Raw genomic sequence first — 18,748 nt, forward strand, 5'->3', positions numbered from 1 at the left:
TTTTACAATCAGTATACAAACAAAACTTGCCTCTCAATTTTTAGCCTCTCGCTTACAGAGCCATTTATAGCTACAGTCTTAAATGACAGACCGATATAATCACCACTTTTCCAACAGTGTCGATCCTATTAAGTGAAAAGAGCCAATGGGATAAACACTTAATGAATGGCTGTATAAAAAAAGCGTGCTTAGGAAAAAATTTAAAAAAGAACTTTTTCTTCTGTCCTCAAACCTGATTAATGCAGTTTGTTGGAAATGTTGAGTGTTTTCCTGTGATCATGTGACCTCTACTACAAAATGTGGTGCAATATGGCCCTCTGGTGACTCACTCTTCAACTACAAGTAGCTCTTGGAAAACAGATGTTTTAATATTTAGGAAGTACAAATACAATGTGGGGGATCATGTGAGCTTGGAGCCCAACTGTCTAATCTCTACTCATAAGTGATTAGTTATTCATGCTATTTGGCGCAGGGTGAGTTAAGCATGTCATGACTGGACAACCTTTAGTTGCATGTGGGTTCCAAAACTGACAGCCATTCAAGTTAGGTGAAAAATATGCACAAAGAGTGATTTCAGATCTTAGACGAGCTCATGAACCTATTCCCTTTAACACAAAAATGTGATGCTGAAAATAAGGGTGTCTGTTCTTGAATATTTGAATTGTTCATGGGATGTAACAGTTATTTCCTGTGCAGTGGAAACACCACAGAAAGGACTGTTGGGAATGATGTTATGGAAGTGGGCCAAAGGGCTTGGCTACAAAACTCTCTGTTTAGGGTGCGTTCATTGGACAATGACAGTGGTCTTGTCACCAACACATATCCAATTCACTGATTAGTACAGTACAGTCACATAATACTGTGAGATGATTTTGGATTTTCGCAATACTGTCTATTTAGCTTTTCCAGATCTGTACAGATATAAAATCAGAGTTGTTTTAATGATGCATAATGGTAGTATGTAACTATATGCTACACCTTTTAAAAACATCAAAGACAGAACACTTAATGTCGAACAGTTCATTACTACATTTGTTTTGGATTACACCACTTCTCAACATAAACAAGCAACAAGCACACACTGAAACTCATTCACTGTCATGGCAGCTGTTAATCTCAAGCTAACATGTTGGGTGCAGGGGTTATTATTCGCTCTGATTAATATCAACCAAATGGAATAATTTCTATTTAAAAAAAATCTAATATTACAGAAAAAAGCTGGAAAGCAAAGCAGGACAGATACTCGAAGTGAAGGCGGTAGTGAGGGTCTTTGTGAAAGAATGTGTGTTATGCTCACCAGGCAACTTTCCAGGGTAGTCTCACATTTCAAGGCGCTGGAAACAAAGAAAGGGACGAGGGAAACGGCTGTGGAAGATATGCTGGTGATTTTGGGTGTAGGTTGGTTGCCTTTGCTGGGGGTAATCCTTCTGGATCTGCCCTTAAACCCCTCGAGGACCACAGTATCCCTTGCAGGAAATACTTTCTCACCAAGGAACGCTCTGGTGGAAACGGTTTCCCACAAATTAATTGAAGGAGAAACTATAGGCAAAGCAGTAAATGCATAAATGAAGAAAACAGATGCTTATGCACATACCTTCCCGACCTCCATCTTTCTTTGAAACTGCACCCTGACCCTGTGTTTACACCCTCCATTTTAACAGGACCTTTTATGTGTGTGAGAGGGAAAGACAGAAAGATATGCGCCATCCTTACTTTTTTTTTAACCTAATAACGACATTTAAAAGTCTTCTTCCACCTAACTAGAATAATGTCAGATTAATAGCGTTAATTAAAAAGAAATTATCACTGTTAGTAAATCATTATTGTGTCAGACTTTAAGTAATATTTTATCCTCATCAGAAATGCACCTTAGAGCAAATTTGATTTCAGAGGAAGCTATTTAATGATTTAAGACAGTTCTGTAAGACCAATCTTTGTTACTGACACTGAAAAAAAGAACATTCTTTTTGCCCTACATAAATAAAAAAACTAAGCCTATTCAACCTTTTTTCATCAAGCTATATATTTATTTCACAGGAAACTACGAGTAGATGTCCTGACAGTGCTCATCCAAGTAAAAGAAAAAAAAAGGTGAGTGTCATTACATACCCTCACCTTAGATCTGTCACACAGAAGTGACTTTGACGAATACACTTTATTCGATTTTTACTAAACGTGTCGTTTTTGGGACAGCTGTTTTCCTGCACCAATTGATGAAGTTGCTGCTGTTGTTTGTATGGGCTCTGGTATAACCTAGCACAGTTAATACAATCAGACCAGGGGAATAGATTATTCGGACATTGAAGATTGCAAAGCTCGTGGCATTCTTAGTTATTGCTGAGGCACAGTCCTCAGTGTTTATGTGCCGGCTGTGGGATCCTGCACATGCAGTGAGATGGCCACAGTGACTTGCACGCAGGATCATGTCTAAGATGTGCTGAAGGTTGACTGTGCCGCTGTCTGCCTAACCGTCAGGATGAGGGATAGCAAACAGCTGGGCAGACAGACCACTGGATTGAAAGTGGTGTCATCCACCGGGTCAGTCACAGCAGCTGTAGGACAGTAGCAAGATGAGAAGAGCAAATTTAATTTCACCGTTTCCCACCACTGCTCCTGGAGTGCTGATGTTGAGCCAGACAACACATAATCCAAATTCCTGTGATATATTCATGTCTCCTTAAAAGGCTCTATCCAAATATCCAAACACATTATGACATGAGATGAGCAGGTTAACAGAGTTGAAAGAGGTGCTTCTTACAACTGGAAGACATTTGTCCACTGGGCAAAACAGTAAACTAAGGGAGACCTACTGAAGAATGCTTTGAAGTGACAAATAAAAATGTGAGACCACAGACAGCTGTAGATTTACGACGATGACAAATCTGCATATAATCTCTGCTAATCACAGAGTCAGTCAGGCCCTGCTCCTGGTTGGGATGAAAGCATCTACATTCTTTTTCCTTCAACATTTTTTTTTTACTAAAATTCCCTCCAGTGTACTCTTTCTAACCTGGAAAGTGGGAAGGTGCATCGCCATATCTCATGTTTAAAATCAGCCACAGAGCACAAGGCACTACTAAGTTGGAGTGGCTGTGTGCTGAAACACTGGACATCTATGATGAAATATATCTATTTCACTGACAGGTGTGACTTCCTCGTCAAGTGTAGCTAATGTCAAAGAGTAGTGTGACCAACAGATGGCGCTATTTCCATTGAGATGATGCTTTTGAGGACCTGTAAACTCCACAGGTGCTATTTTAAGGAAGTGCATCGCTGAAAAGTGTAGTCTGGTCGCAGCTGTCACATTTTGGAATTTTATATTATGTAATAACATGCAAATAATAACCTCCTTACAAGCGGTGAGCGACGTGAGTGCCTTGCACTCCTGTAATCAAAGTTCCCGATGCATTCATCTATCATTACAACAATTGTTACAACATCTAGTTCCTATTACACAAGGAGAACCGCTTTAAAGCTACAAAATTATATAGGATAAGAATAGGGGGGGGGGGGGAGGCCGCAGATATTTACACGCCAGCTTGTCTGTTATGTGTAACTGGATATCGCTGCAGTGAAAATAACAACATCAGTCTGCGTCACTTGTTTTCGGCGCCGGGGGCGATGGATGAACTTCCCGGGGAAACGGGTGCACCTGCTGCGGACAGAGCAGAGCTGACCCCGTGCCTCCATCACACGGAGCGGCAGACAGGGAAGCAGACAGGACGCTCAGCCTGCCACTATCTTGGCACGGATACTGTGTCACCCTCCCTCCCCCACCGCCACCTACTTGGACCGGGGGAGGTTATTTATAGCCCGCCGGTCACCCCTCCGGTCACACCGTCCTCCGTCACAGCCCCGGCCCCGCCGTGAGTATGTTTCTGCTACAAATTCAACACAAAAACAATTAAAGTCTGCTTGGAGAAAATCAGCACGCGTCACTCTTCACGGGAAAACGCGCATAATGTGGCCGTGAACTTTACCCATGTGAAACGGCAGTTGTTGGCGAAAATTGGAAGTCACATGACAGCAAATGGCGAGAAAGTAAAAATGGTCGGCGGATCGATGGTGAGCGTCACTTTTGGTTCTGCGGTCACAGGAGGTCCTCTGTGGTCAGATCTTTGTTGCGAGTCCGCCACAAAAAGTAGGACCAAAGTCTCTTCTCTCGCTGTCAACACAATCAAAGAGTTGCTGTTGTTTTTGTTTTTTCGTTCACCATCAGTGCTTTCATTTTTAGGGTCCCATATTTAGGGTATTGTTGTTGTCAGACTGCCATCTCTAAATAGACTTGCTTACGAATGTACAATGAGTCCAGACGTGGTTAAAGTGTGGAAAAACTAGCTCATCAGTGAATCAGATGCATCACCAGTTGTCTACTCATCACTCGGTTTGATTAACACTTAAAAACAACTATTAAAAATGACACAGTCTCAGACCCGTTTAAGATTTAGTGGTGGAAGAAATATTTAATAAATTTACATCACAAATTAAAATCCCTCATTACAATATTTTCTTCCAAATAAACTAAGAATAAAGTGTAAAATGTATATAGCAGAAAATGTTAAAGGTATTTTAAAATGTAACACGTAAGAATTCCACCTAACAGTAAATGTACTCTGTTGCTCTTCAACATGGTCACATCTTAAACAAAAATCTTTCATTCTATATATTTCTCCTTTAAAACATCTATGCTGCATTTTGTGCAATATTGCTTTGTCCCATATTATTGAATATTTCATATCCCATGTTCCATTGTCCATTTTTGTAACTACATTTATAGTACTTACAATCTACTGTCTTGCATGTATACACACACACACACACATACGTACACACATATATAAGATATTTTAAACACATGAATCTGTGGTCCCATTATTTATTTATTTTATGAACCTAAACTGTCAACACCAACAGTCATATAAACTTGTAGGAGGGGAGTGTGAAGGTAAGAGCCTGTGTCTTTCTACACTAGTGTTACACTAGAATAAGTTAACTGAGTTATATTTGAGTTTGGTTCCTGTTTTTTTGGTAACGCTATGTCACTCTAACAAAATCTTTTGGCAAATGTGCTTCATTTTAAGTGGCTCTTGTATTATGGCTTCAGGAACTGGTCATCTTACTGCATTTCAATTACAAGTACAATGGGCCTTCCAGTGTACTCCTGACTTTTTCTTTCAACTAGTGACACAAAAAAAGAAAACAAACTGCAGCTCATAATTGACACGAAAGCATCTCATAGCTACTCCAAATGACCCTTCAGCCATCTTTCCATTTCAGAATATTTATGGTATTTTTACATTAGTCCTGTTCTTGGCAGGTTACTGCTCACAGATGTCTGCACTGCTCAGATGGCTTGAGGGGGCAGGTACCATCTGAGCTGTGTCAGGGAGAGAAAGTACCTTACACTTAGCCTCACACATAATTTCATAGTACCAATGAATGTGTTAATGAGACAAAATGTTTTCGATAGAACAAATCTTGGCAGTCATCTGTGAATTATTCACTGGACTTCATAATTTAGCGTGTTAGGACAACCAATTGGCAAAAAGTATCCACAATAGTAGCTTGACGCAACCCTGTTGTGTAATGCATGTTAACAATGGCTACTTTATACTGTCCTGAAGTTGGTGTATGGCAGATTTGTATTACTTAACATATTCCAGAGACACCATGGAATATTCAGTCAGCTACCAGCAGCGATGTCATAAGAAGTGAGAGGGAACTTGTTTATCAGTGGAGAAAATACAATGCCTTTTTTTTTTTCGCAACTAAAGTGATGAAAGTGATGAATCACGCTTTGTCAGTGTGGATTTATTTCCTGCGTTTGTGTGCCATCCTTGACTGACCGTGACAGTGCCAAGGCTGACTTCATGTCATTCAGCACAAATTGCAGTTCCAGTAGAGAAAAAGGACGGTGTTAGGGTTTGTGCTGGGTGACAGAGAGTATGACAGGACGAAAAGCTTGGGTCAATCCTATACCTCAATTGGCCTGTTAGAGGAAAAGTGTATACCTTTATGTGTGTGTTGGTGTGTACAGTATAGCCTATGTAACAGTACATTAATACCTGTATTAAATGTTTGGAAGATACTTGGTAAAAGTGTAATAAGATATTTACTTCATGTCATTAACAAAGTTTTGAGTATATCAGGATTTGAATATTAGAATCAGAATAGCTATATATTCAAAAAAAAAATTAAGTTGAGTTAAGTTTTATTTGTCTTTATCTATTTATCTATTCATGAAATATTGTAATATATTCATAGTTTATAATCAATCTGATACCGACAGGCTGTTTTAACACAGTGGGATACTATATTTATTTATTTATGTCGCATACTGCACACAAAAGCACAGATCCAGACTTTTTTGTGTATGAGTTGGTGTGACCAGGTTACAGCTTATAGTTATAGCTTTTAAGCTTTTAAAGCAGAGGGCTTTAATTTATTAAATACTGAAATGTTTATTCAAAATTAATGAAAATACATGTTGTTCCATTTCATAACTCTTTTACCACAGATTATCTGATGTGGCTTTATATTTAATGATTTGTGCTTTAAGACACTATGGGGTATTAATAACAGTCTCAAAACTCAGTGTAGGCTACATATAATGAAATACTGTACATGGGCAAAGCAATTACAGGTAAAGTTATGATACCCTAAAGAGGCATAACACCAAACTCATAATGTATTATAGCTTCTGACATTTTCTTGTGCAGTTAGGATGTTGAATAATTATAATGTTCTCATTTTGGAGGCATAGAAGGTTATACTAGTAAGTTTTAAGTAATGGTAATCATTTTGTGATACTGAGATTGAGGAAAATCTGTGTTAGCTCTTGCAGTTTTTGTGATTTTTCTTTTACTTTTCTTTTGATGATCCAAAAGAATTAAAACAGCTTTGGTGAATTGTACCCAGTGTCCAGTGCTTGCCAGTCAGTATAATGTTTTCTTAGCTGGTTTTCACACTTTTAAATAAGCTCTCATTTATCCATCATTTCATTTGTAAACTGACAGATGAATAATAATTATATAATTTCACAGTGGTTGCAAATACAGAAACACTTCAAAAATTTTTATAAACGCATTTTGAGAAGTGAGATTTGAATTGAAAACATACAGCTCATGATGTATTTCTCAGTTTCATTTTGCGTATGTTTGTCAACACTCTTAAACTACTTTTTGTGTGGTCTAGGATCTATTATTGGCTCTGGCTGTAAGTGTTTTCTGTTCTGAAGCAAGATGAATCCTCAACATGGCATTAGGTTACCAGGCAACAGTGTACACTCCACTGCATGGTTATAATTTTCTTTGTATAGTTATGATGTTTAATAGTAAGTGACTACATGGAAGTCGGCCAAAATTAACCACTGTTCTAGCAGAACCCGAAGAGCCTGATGTATGTCAGGTGGCGTGGAGACTAGCAGGCTATATTTGGCTCCCATGTTCCCTTCAAAGAGACGAGTTCTAGGTCTGGACTTGACATTTCTCTTTGACTGGAAAAAATGGGTTTGGGTCAGTGAGTTTTTGCAGGAGGAGGGGTGATGTTGATGCTCAGAGGAAGGTGCTGGGCCCTGCTTTGCAGTGGCTCATTGTTCTCTTCATCTTAACAGTACAGGAAGCTTAAATAGCAGCATAAAACTAGCAATTATATGGAATGAAATCCAACACAGGCTTTGCTACACAAAGGACTTTCTTCTAACTTATAATCATCACTGTAAATACTCAGAAGATTCCCATAAGAACATGAAAAACTGTCACAGGTTCAAACCTTGTGGATTAATCTACATCATATGGATCACATAACATTTGTATTTAAACTTGTATTATTAATTTTTAGTTTTATAATTGAATACATTGTCAGCAACTAAAGATGAGAATTTTACAAATTATACATTGATGTGCATGGTCCATGGTGTTTTCTTGTTGATGTGAATTGCTAGTTACTTTGGATCAACAGGACCCTTAAGTTATTTCTCAGTAAATTAACTTCAGTAAGTAATAAAAATTTTAGATTTCTGTTTTTGTTTAGTCTCTTTTGCCTGTGCTGTATATGTGGTGAGGTAAAATGGAAACGTAGGGAGTTTAAATTTATTGAAGTCATAACTTAATTTATTTTGCTCTTCCTGGCTGTAAAGCAGACGACACTGTACAGACAATCGGAGTGAAGCCCAGGTGCCACGAAAACATTTTCTGACTAAAATACATTTTCCTAAGTGTTTGCTATTGCTGTTCTTTCAAGTGTGTTAGAAAGTTAAAGTCATCTCTATTCAAGAGGATACATTTTAATCAGCCCTTAAGCCAAACTGATGATCTATCTCAGATACTGGATTCTAATAATAGCTCAAAACTCAGAACATCTCAGAAAGTCAGAGGTGTTCTCAGAGTGCAGAGTTTGTGTTGGAGATTTGTGCGTGTGAGGAATTATTTTCTCTTTTTATAGGTAGTAGGAGGAGGGCATTAGCCCAAAGGGGGACTCTGAATCCTCTTGCAGCTGAGACCTAGACCTTGGCAGTCTGTTGTAAAGAAGACAAAATGAACCTGTTTGAGATTCAGACCTTGGTAGATTTAGGCTGGTGTTCTCACTGTTGTTCATCCAGTCCTGCTGTAGGCCCGGGCTCTCAGATGGGCGTGGGGGGGGGACTAGTCTATGCTACTTTCATTTGTTTTCACTTCCTGTCCAAATGGAGTTAGAGAGATGAATCATTCATGTCTTTGAGAGGCCTCTTGTGTGGATGAAAAATGGGGCAAGTTAAGGCTCCTGCCTCAAGTATTTTAGATAGATTAATATGCTATGCATTTGTCATGCAGTGCTTTGCTTTTAACCAAAGCAATACACTCATGTCTTCCATTTTGTTGTTCTTTCTTCTTCATTTCACAGCTTTAAAATGTTTTCTATTTTTGACTGCAGTATGTGCGTGTTGTTGTCTTGCCTATCTACCTATACCCATCAGGTAATCTATCAGTGCTCCCGCTGACAGGCACCACAGAGTTTACCCTTGCCCTAATGCGATCCTGGTCTGTGAAGAGTGCATGGTGAAATCAGTGAAGGTGATAAATGAGCTGTGCCTCGGAGTTCTTGGTATACCCAGCCTGATGGGCAGATTGTCAATGGTAGAAACAGACAAGCCTCAGACTTAACAGGCCCATTAGAGGCCACTCCATGCCACCCCATCATCCACCGGGGCCCAGAATACGCTGCTATGCATCATGCTAAACATGTCTTTGTTGTTACCTTTCATCTGGGAGAAGCTGCCAGCTCTCCCAGTCCATTCTATGAGTTATGGGACTGCGGGAGGTCGTGCCCGCAACTCCTCCCCACTTGGCGTGAAATGTGCAGAACAAACGGATCCAGGAATTACACAGAGATTGGACACACTGGCTGCATATCTAAGAGCAGAGCCATCGTAAAGGTCTCTCTGGCCAGATAGGTGTGAAAAGGTTAGCAGCCCATCTGTTTTCAAAAACAGAAGGTTTTACCCCCTCTGAGGTGACAACCTCAGAAGATACTTGTTTCTTTGAGGAGAATTATCTCTGCAAAGCCACTGACAACATTAAGTTTATCAAATGGGGGGGTGGGGGGCTTTAATTATTATGGATTAAAAACATAATATCAAGGAAGGACATGCCATATCAAAGAGCAGAGTTGTTTGTTTTTTCTGTCACTTATTAGATTTGTGTTTCTCTTTAATTTAACATTCTCCAATTATCTTTTTGATTCTGGGGGAAACATCCTATGTTGTCAGCTTCATTTCATCATTTGATTTCTCATGCAGACCTGTTTGTAGCATGAATAAAAAAGCAAACATACAAATAAAACTGTTTCACTGACAACTTTGGGAGATTACACAGTTGTAATTTTTTTCCTGTGCTGGTAATAAATTACAGAGCCAAAGCTTGTTAGGCCATGTGTTACTGACGAGGCTGGGCTGAAAAATCCGTTTGGTTACTGGATCCGAGATGAAAGACAGAGGTCAGGAACACTGCAGCCACTCCCAAGCACAGCATGGTGGCATTGCTATGTGAATGTGTTTGTGCATGAGTGTGTTGGTGTGTCTGTGCGTGGATATTTGTTTGAGGGCAAGGGTTTTGATTTGTTTTTCTACAGTATATGTCCTCCTTGGAGCTGCTGTTTGCAACATTTTCTCTCCTTCAGTTCACTTGCTCTAGCACAGTGTTTGTTGTGTGACAGATTATTTTTCTTTCTAGTCCTTGGAGTTTTCTATGGAAAGTTCACAGTAATATCTCTAGCATTTCAAGCATTTCTTGGTTTTTTTTGCATTTCTTGCGCCTGTTCCTAATCAGCCTGCAGGGTGCAGTGCTGCTGAAGAATCCACCAGGGATTTTACCCCATTGGACAATGTCCCACAAAGTCCTTCTGGTTTTGTTACTGCTTCGCTTTGGGGTCTCAACTAAACTGATAAAACTCATCAATATCAGAAATTACCCCTGAACTATTTCTTTGCCTTTTAGGGGATAAAAGAAAAGGAAGGTGTCTGACTTGTTTAGGTGTTAAGGAAATGCAAAAGTACAAATTACTCAAGAGTTTGTGTAAACACAGGCTGGTGACCACATAAGAATATGGTATAGCTCATTGGGGTGAATTTGGAATAATGCTGGTGGACGAGGATCCAGACATTCAAAATCATCCAAGCAAAATGTTAAAAAATACACCCGGAGCCCCTCCAGGTCTATGCATATGGAGCAGCCCAGACAGCAGTACTGTAACAGAGGTTGTCTGTGCACAGGATATTTCCTTGTATGCATTGCACTACCTTAATAATCAAAGGAAGAGCTATTTTTCAGAGGCATTGTTGTGTTTTAGACCTTTGCGACACCACAGGAGGAGAGCAATGTGCCTGTGCTGTGGTCAAGCAAAGAAGTGTTGGCGTAGGTGGAAGTGGCCTGGACAATAAGCATCAGCCCACCCTTCCCATAGTAAACTTGATTTCCTCTTCTTCTTTTTCTTTTCTTTTTTTTTACATGGACTTTAAAATCCATGAATGGAGTTTCACCACAGTTTTTAAAGGTCATTGACAAATCCAGAATAGCAGTGAAGCAGTAAGCATACCCTGTTATTAAACAACTATAGTTTCCATTGTCTTATTTTGTCAGGTTTTTTTACTTGGCAAGTGTATTTAACACATTCAGGTCACTCAAGTCAGCTTTTCACCTTTAACAGAAAATCTTGATGATCTTGGATGAAAACTGCACCCATATCTGTGACTGAAACAACAAATCTGTTATTTTCCAAAAACACAAACAAAATCCATAAAATGTGTTTTCTACAAAGATGTGGTGATAGAAAAGTAGTTTTCATAAGATAATGCCTCCAAATCTCTTGGGAGGAGTGATGCTATGATTATCCACTCATAAATAGGCTCAACTAGCAGGATGTGGATTGGAAGGATGCCCCTGAACAGAGAACCTTTGTTTTTATTAATCCCTCGGGGATTTTCTAAGGTCAGATAAACTTGGCTGGTTTCCATCAAAGTCACATGTATCTGTTTGGGCTAGTGTGTTCGTATGATACGGATCACGTATTTGAATTCTGCAGGCATTTTACTGATGTAGACATAGGAGTCACTGATGCAATATTCCTGTGGATTCAAGCAGAAAAGTCCTGTTTCATGTTCATTGGATAATAGCTCAGTAAAATGCCAGCTGGCATTTGGAATGATCTTTCAAAGACTAATCAATGCTGAGCCGTTTGGTGTTACAATATTGTCAGTGGATCAATAGTTTATGTTGCTTTGAGAGAAGGGTCCTGGGCAAAGGGACCAAGCGAACATAAAGTAAAGCTTGTCATGACTGAATGTTGGGGGGGAGTTGTACAGCGACAACATGGTCAATTTGATCCAAACAGTGGATCAATGGTTTCCAGTCGAGATGAGAGCATTGATCAGTAAAAATACAGTGAGCTGCCCTCTGTTTCCAGTGGGCTTTTGTGCTCCACATCTATTTTTAGAAAGCCTATGGAAGCAGATGAAGGCACGGCATCAGGGACCTATTCAAAGTTAGAAAGTAAACTGACCTCAAGGTCAGTGCACTATAATAGGATGCCTTGAAATTGCTTTGTTTTTGCCTTTTTGGAACGCTGTTACATTTTGCCCTGTTTCTCACATCTCATGTAGAAGGTTCACATGAGATGAATGAGCCCATTTTTCTGAAAGATTTTATTTGTAATTACTATTTTGAAGGATATTTGTTGATTCATATTTTCCATTGAATGGTGCCACCTCTGTCTTTCTTAAAAGATATTGAGAGGGGTAAACAGAGCATCACAGACCCCATCTAACTGTGTTCTTGCAAAATTCTGTTTCCAGTGTTTTTAAGATTAAGTACCAAATGCAACTTCTTTTGTACGCTTCTTCATGTTATTTGATCCAACCTTTTAAGTGCATTCTATATCACCCTGAAAGTCCAACAGGAAATACCACAGGATGCCAGACAGAGTAACCCAATAAAAGCTTGAGCACACTACTCATTAGTGGGGAAACATACTCATATAACACATCCAGATGTATAGGCTAATTGGATTTTACCATTAAATCAACAGTTGGAGTGCCTTTGTGCTTTTATGAGACTGACTGCAAGGTAAACGGAAAGTTGGCTGTTTGAAGTCCCAGAACTTTGCCTGTGGCTTCAAGCAGGTAGAGCTTGGTTGCTACAGAGACCTAAGCGGCAGTGCGCCTTGGCTTCAGTCCTTAAATTGATCTGGGGATTCTTCCACAGTTAGCAATGGTGGTAACTCATCAGGGGCTGATGTAAGTAATATGGCATTGAGGTAATTGGTGTTGAGAGGTAATTTCCCTTCTGTTCCAGGGCTGCCCTCAGAGATGTGGCGGCCACTAGAGAAAAGAAACTAAGGGGACTGAGTATCTGTGTGTGTGCGTGTGCATGTGTTTGTTTGTGGAGGGCAGCTTGGTTACGTCAGAAGTTGCTGTTAGTATGTTGCCCCTCTTTTGGGAGGAACATCCCCTCTGACTGGAGGAATAAGCAACTGACAATGATCACATCCGCTGCAGTTCTCCCAGGGCATGATGAAACCCAGCATCCACAAAGGCCGGAAGACCAGCAGGTAGTATGAGAGCAGAAAGGTGGATAAAATGGACTTAATTAAAACACACTGTAATAAACATGTCTATCATTTACTATCATTTTAGATGGCTGCAGGACAGTTAATTTTACATCCCCCTTCTCCAAGCTTTAAACTTCAGAGAGCACAGACAAACAAAACAATGCTGACTCATTCCCTCCTGTACATGGATTGTCTGCTGTTAAGGGGAACAAAACATTTTGTCGTCAAATCAAATTAGTTGTAAGAGGGCTCTTTGTCCCTCCTTCCTAACTGTTGCAGCACTTAAGTTAAGCTCCCTTCCTTCTCCAGGTTGCCTCCCTGCTGGGTTTCATCATGCACAGTGTGTCACAGGGCAGCAGTGCCATGGTGATTAAGCCACAGAACTTTGGGAGTTGATTTGGAGCTGGTACAGTAATTGTGGTGAGTAGGCTTATTTGGTAGAAAAAAACAAGTCTCCAGGTTATGACCGCAGTTTCTTGAAATAGAACGGAAAGAGCTGAAGCACCATAGCGGGAAGTATGTCTTTGTTATATTTACAGTCCCAATAGATTGTTTGAAATGACTAAGTTGGAGTAAATAACATCACAAAGATGTGTGTATGGGTGCATGTGTGCGTCTCTACTGACATCTCTTTCTCTTTAGAATAGACCATAATGACCTTTTTTTTTTCACTTTGTAGAGTGCCAGTGGCACTTTACTGGTCTGGCTAACTTGCTCCCTCATCTCTAATATTTCCCCACTCCCCATCAGTGCTCTGAAGTCAAAACATACACACATGCATGTTCACAGACAATCACGCATCCACCCAAAGACACAGCAAGTTTATGTTTGATATGAGGGAGTTGACAGACAGTCGAGCCCTGGCCCTGGAGAGCAGAGCCAAGTGGCTCTCCAGCAGGGACGCTGACGTTCACACTTAAATGCTTTAATAGGACTAAAGTAGACAAAGGCTGCCAGTGACGCATTAGGAGCTATAATGGGCTTGCCACATTGCAGGTTTACTGGACCTTACCTATTTCCAATCCAACAATCCCTCATCAGCCCCAGGAAGCTAGTTATAAATAAAAGTGTAGGTTAATCGCTGCTAACATGTCCCAGTGAATGTCTGATTTATTTATTTATTTGAGGAGGGGGATCAGGGACTAGAGTAAATGAAGCACAAATAATACTGTGCACAACATAACTGACAAAAAAAAAAAAAATGGAAATGAATTAAACCCAGACATGAACCTTGCAACACACAGTAACTTACCCAGTAGTTTTATTGTGCAATAGTGACCACCCGCAGGATGATTGCAAAATGTATTGCGAGCTTTTATTATTTTAAGATTTGGTTGGCCAAAATCTATTCATTGTGTTGTATAAATAGGGATTCCATAGTGATAATAATTGCCATTCATGTGACATCCTTACTTCTTCTTTAGATCAGTAATGCCTGAGTTTCTGTTGAGGTCAGCTTATGGGGCCTGACTGGACAGATACTGTGACAGATGGAGCTCCGGGTCTTTAGCCATCATTACAGTGGACATGAAACTGTTGTCACTCAACACCATCTTTTCCAACTTGCATGCCAAAACTAATTCACAAAGATCAGAAGTTTGCAAAAACATTTTTACTATAAAAAGGGGAGATTTTAATTATTAATTGCTGATTTTTCACAGTGTTATGGCTGTTTTTAAAAATCCTTCTCTATCATCAGCTATAATAAAGAATAAACAAAGAGATAAATATACATTATGACTGTTAATTTTACCTTTTGTGTAACTTAAATGTAAGTATGGAATTAAAATAAGCACGCGTATAGCCCCTGTTGTCTCAGTTTGTAAGCAATCAAGTTATGCAACATATACCGTACATTAGCCTCAAAGTTGTTTTATGTCCAGGGCAAGCCTCCAAGCTGTGCATTTCCTTCTTGGCTTCTTGGTTGCACTGTGATAAAAGGATTGAGGGGTTAAATGTTTGTCCAGCTGAAACAACACAGTAAAACTCCTTGTCTGTGTCTCTGTAGCCCAGTCGTCAGAGCTCAGGACCTAAAAATAGCCATGTTGGCTCCACGCCCCTGGCTGGGGGACAGGTCAAATTATGAAGGAAGATGAAAAATTTAAAGGCACAGGCTGCTTGGCCACAAATCCAACCCTACATCAGTGGTCAGATAGAACATTTGACTTGACTTTTATGGGCTACAGTCAGATTATATTAACTATGGATCTTGGCCAGTTTGAGATGCAATATTAATTGAAAAAGTCACACATAGTTCTCCAAATTCTCTATTTGAGTTCTTCACATGTGCACTGTGGTGTTTTGGTTGTTATTTTTCAAAATTCCTGTAAAACAGTATGAAGGTTTTTTCAAGAAAGTCGGAAGTGTAATCCAAGAGAGGTGTTCTTGACACACTTTGAGGGGTTTATGTAATTGCGATCAGGCTGTTATGGCATCCTCCAGTTGGCTTCCTTGGCTAGCTAGCTGAAAGCATGCTTTCTGAGTAGCAGCACTGCCCTGGATACACACTGAACCCCACACACATGCTGAGCAAATGCAGTGAGGTTGCGCCTAAATCAACACACTGGTTATTTGGCGCTTCATTTGAGTTGATGTCTTGTTAGATTTTACTCAAATGCTTTTGTATTATGTTGCATCTGTTGAAATTTTATCAATATCATTGTTTGCACAATTGCCAGAAAAATACAAATTTCTTTTTGAACAATGATTTAAGGTATAAAAGACAGTAGCCATTTTATACTGCATAGAGGTAAAGTTTAGCTTTTTCAATATATCAAGAAAAAAATTGATCTTTCCACCATTGTACCTGAGAGAACAAAATGAAGACATAAATAGTGTGACAGAGAGAGACACTGGTTCAACAAATCAGAAAAGAGAGAGAGATAGAGGAATCAAGCCTCCATCTGCAGAGAGGGAGTCAGGAGACATGCCTTCTGGCAGGAGCTGAAGAAGACAGCTGTGTTTGGTGTGGTATTTTTAAACGCATCAATGCTGCTCCAATCCCTGCGCCTCGCCTGACCTATTTTTAGCCAGGGCTGGCCATTGTTCTATTTCTGTCACCTGTGGGCCACGCAGTTGTTGATTCACATGCAAATGAAGCTTGTTCCCTCCCTGGCTTGCATTACTGCCTGAGCGAGGTGCTCAGTACGTGCTACACGGCTTTTCTAGCAACTCAGCTTTACATTTTTCTCGCTCTCGACTCAGACACTTTGCCGAGAGGAGAAAAAGCCACAGACTGGAGAGAAATAGGGAGAGAGGCAGATAAGAAAAAAAGCTTGACTCCTCTGCTAACACTGTGTTAGTGTTTGGACCAGACTAAGGCAGGGCAGTGGGAGCCTGTAGAGAGACTGTGCAATTTGTGTTATTGCTCTACAGTGAGAGTGGTTTCTCAGAGGAGGAGGCAGAGGAAGGGAGAGAGTTGCCTGTTGTGGTGGTCTCTCCCCTGAGTGGTTGAGGGGTGGCTCTTGGTGACAGGAAACACAAGGCTTGCGATGAGACCTGAGCGCTGAGTGGAGTATGCTGCAGACGATTTACGAGGGTGAGTCAAGTTTCTCCACAACAGAAGGGCGCGTTGGACACCAGCAGCTCCCCGACCCGAGCAAGATGCACAACGTGAACAACTCAGGTGATCACACAGCCTGTGGGTTTCTGCTCCTCTTGAGGAATCTCACTTTTTTGCTTTTCTTAAATTTTCCCTTCTTTTCATCCCAACCCCAGTCTTTTCCTCTACTGCTGAACTGGTTCCTACTTCTTTTCTACTTACATCCTCTGTGCCTCTCTTATACACGTTCGCTCTTTCTCTCTCTCCCTTTCTCTCACACACTCTAAACTCTTTGCGCTCAGCTGGTCTCTCATTCTGTGTGAAAAGAAAACTCAAACCCTCTCAGCACAGCAACGTGGTACGATCAGGCACTTCTTCCTGAATCAAGGTATTTACTCTTGTGATGACATACTCGGCTTTGTGAGTTGTTTCTGGGAGGGCTTGGTACATTAATGTGTGCTAAAAGCTGTTTTGTGACGAGTTAAAAAGTGCTGTTTATCCTAATATATTCAACATGAATTGAGTTTTGTTTTTCTACCAAAAGGAGGACATGCATTAATGCTATTTCCCTGCTGTCCTTGCCTGAAATGAGTCACGGTGAACATGAAAGGGGTGTTGTGTTTTGCGAGCTTTCATGTCACTGTGCACTTTTCAGGGAACAGGAAAAACTATGTGAGAAATACTGAGGAAACATCTGAGAGGTATCTCAGTATGTATTTACCACAGACATTGACTGTTCTATTTTTGACCGGAGAATTGAATTGAAGAGCACACGGCTGACATCAGTATGAGTAACGTCTATTCACTGTATTGACTCAAGATGAGTCACACCTTATTTGCTTTGTTTTTTTTATAGCATGTGGCTATTGATGAAATGTGAAAATTAATTTTAAGTTGAGGCATTGTGTTGTTTGAGAAAACACTGTCATGTGGGCTGTTCGGAAGTATGTGTAACAACTAACTGCAGATTGAGTCATGTGAGTGCTAAATTTACTGAAAAATACATTATGACCTATGAGTTGTCCCTTTATTATCTGCAGTCAGCTAACAACAAGATGAGAAGAATGTGACTGTTAGTGATTTTCACCAGATGTTAAATGTGCATTTACATTTTTTACATTGATTACCAAGTCACTGTTGTTGATACAAAAGAAAAGTAAAAAAAACAAAAACAAAAAAAACACCAAACAAACAAACAAACAAAAAAAAAGACAACAACACAGCCTTAAGTCTGACTTCAGGCAAACAAAATGGGTGACTGACAACATCCTCAAGCAGTGGGCTGAATGTGAGGAGCTTTAAAAATGGATGACAGGTAGATGCCACATTCCATCTCTGTCAATACAGCAGCTTATTTGACTATCAGGCCACGCTGTCTTAGGGGCCTGACAGCCAAACAACAGATATACCAAGTCCCTGAATTCTGGCTCCTTGCTTATTCTGTGGGTCAGCTATTCTTAGGTGAGTTATTTTCAGCTTATGGCATTAGCCTGCTAAGATTAGGCGTCTGTGCGTTATCATTCCATCTCTGCATGCTCCTGATATAACAGTGGGTTGGTACAGATATTTATAGAAAGTTTGCCAGTTTAATTTGTTCTTTCCACTATTTAGTAAATCACTTGACAGTGACGAATATTATCTGTCAAAAATGCTACTCCAGCTTGCTTTTGTTCGGGTTTACTAGGTGTATAAGTTCTCCTTTAAGACAGCACAGGGGTGGGTTGATTATTGTTGGGGTTTTAGGATATTAGTCTTTTGTTGGTGAAGTGATCCTTGTGTCAGCTAAATGCATTCTCCGTGAATTGCTTTTTAAAGCAAACTTCTTGACATTTTATATGTGACTCCGCAGCTCTATTTCAAGTGGAACATGGAAAATAAAGGGCATAATGTTTTGATGAGTGCCAGTAACATCAAAGTTCTGACAGAAACAGCTCTCAGATGGGCTCGCCAACAAGGAAAAACTAATTAGTTCCCCCTGAGTGCAAAATATCATGTAAAATATCATGCAAGCTCCCTTCAATAGGGACCTTTCAGACAGTAACAATGGTGCACCTTTCATGTCCTCTCGTCTGTGTCCTGTATCTATTCACTGTCTGTGTTTCAAGTGCTCACTGCTGTCGAACCTTT

General features: G+C 40.1%; 1 protein-coding gene across 8 annotated transcripts in view; it reads left to right on the plus strand.

Annotated features, from left to right (window-relative positions):
• The window catches only part of hdac9b (histone deacetylase 9b), a 37,545-nt gene that overhangs the window by 99 nt on the left and 18,698 nt on the right, over window positions 1-18,748 (plus strand). For 2 of the 8 annotated variants that reach the window (XM_029503321.1, XM_029503323.1), the window contains exon 1: window positions 16,217-16,705. In XM_029503321.1, the coding sequence (XP_029359181.1) occupies window positions 16,597-16,705 (109 nt within the window). In that variant the 5' untranslated portion in view covers window positions 16,217-16,596. Of the gene's footprint in view, window positions 1-2,037; window positions 2,092-16,204; window positions 16,706-18,748 lie in introns of those variants that run through there. The other 6 variants (XM_029503326.1, XM_029503328.1, XM_029503329.1 and 3 more) reach the window with 6 other exon arrangements.

The sequence above is a fragment of the Echeneis naucrates genome, chromosome 6 (assembly GCF_900963305.1).
Source record: "Echeneis naucrates chromosome 6, fEcheNa1.1, whole genome shotgun sequence".
NCBI classification, from domain to species: Eukaryota; Metazoa; Chordata; class Actinopteri; order Carangiformes; family Echeneidae; genus Echeneis; species Echeneis naucrates.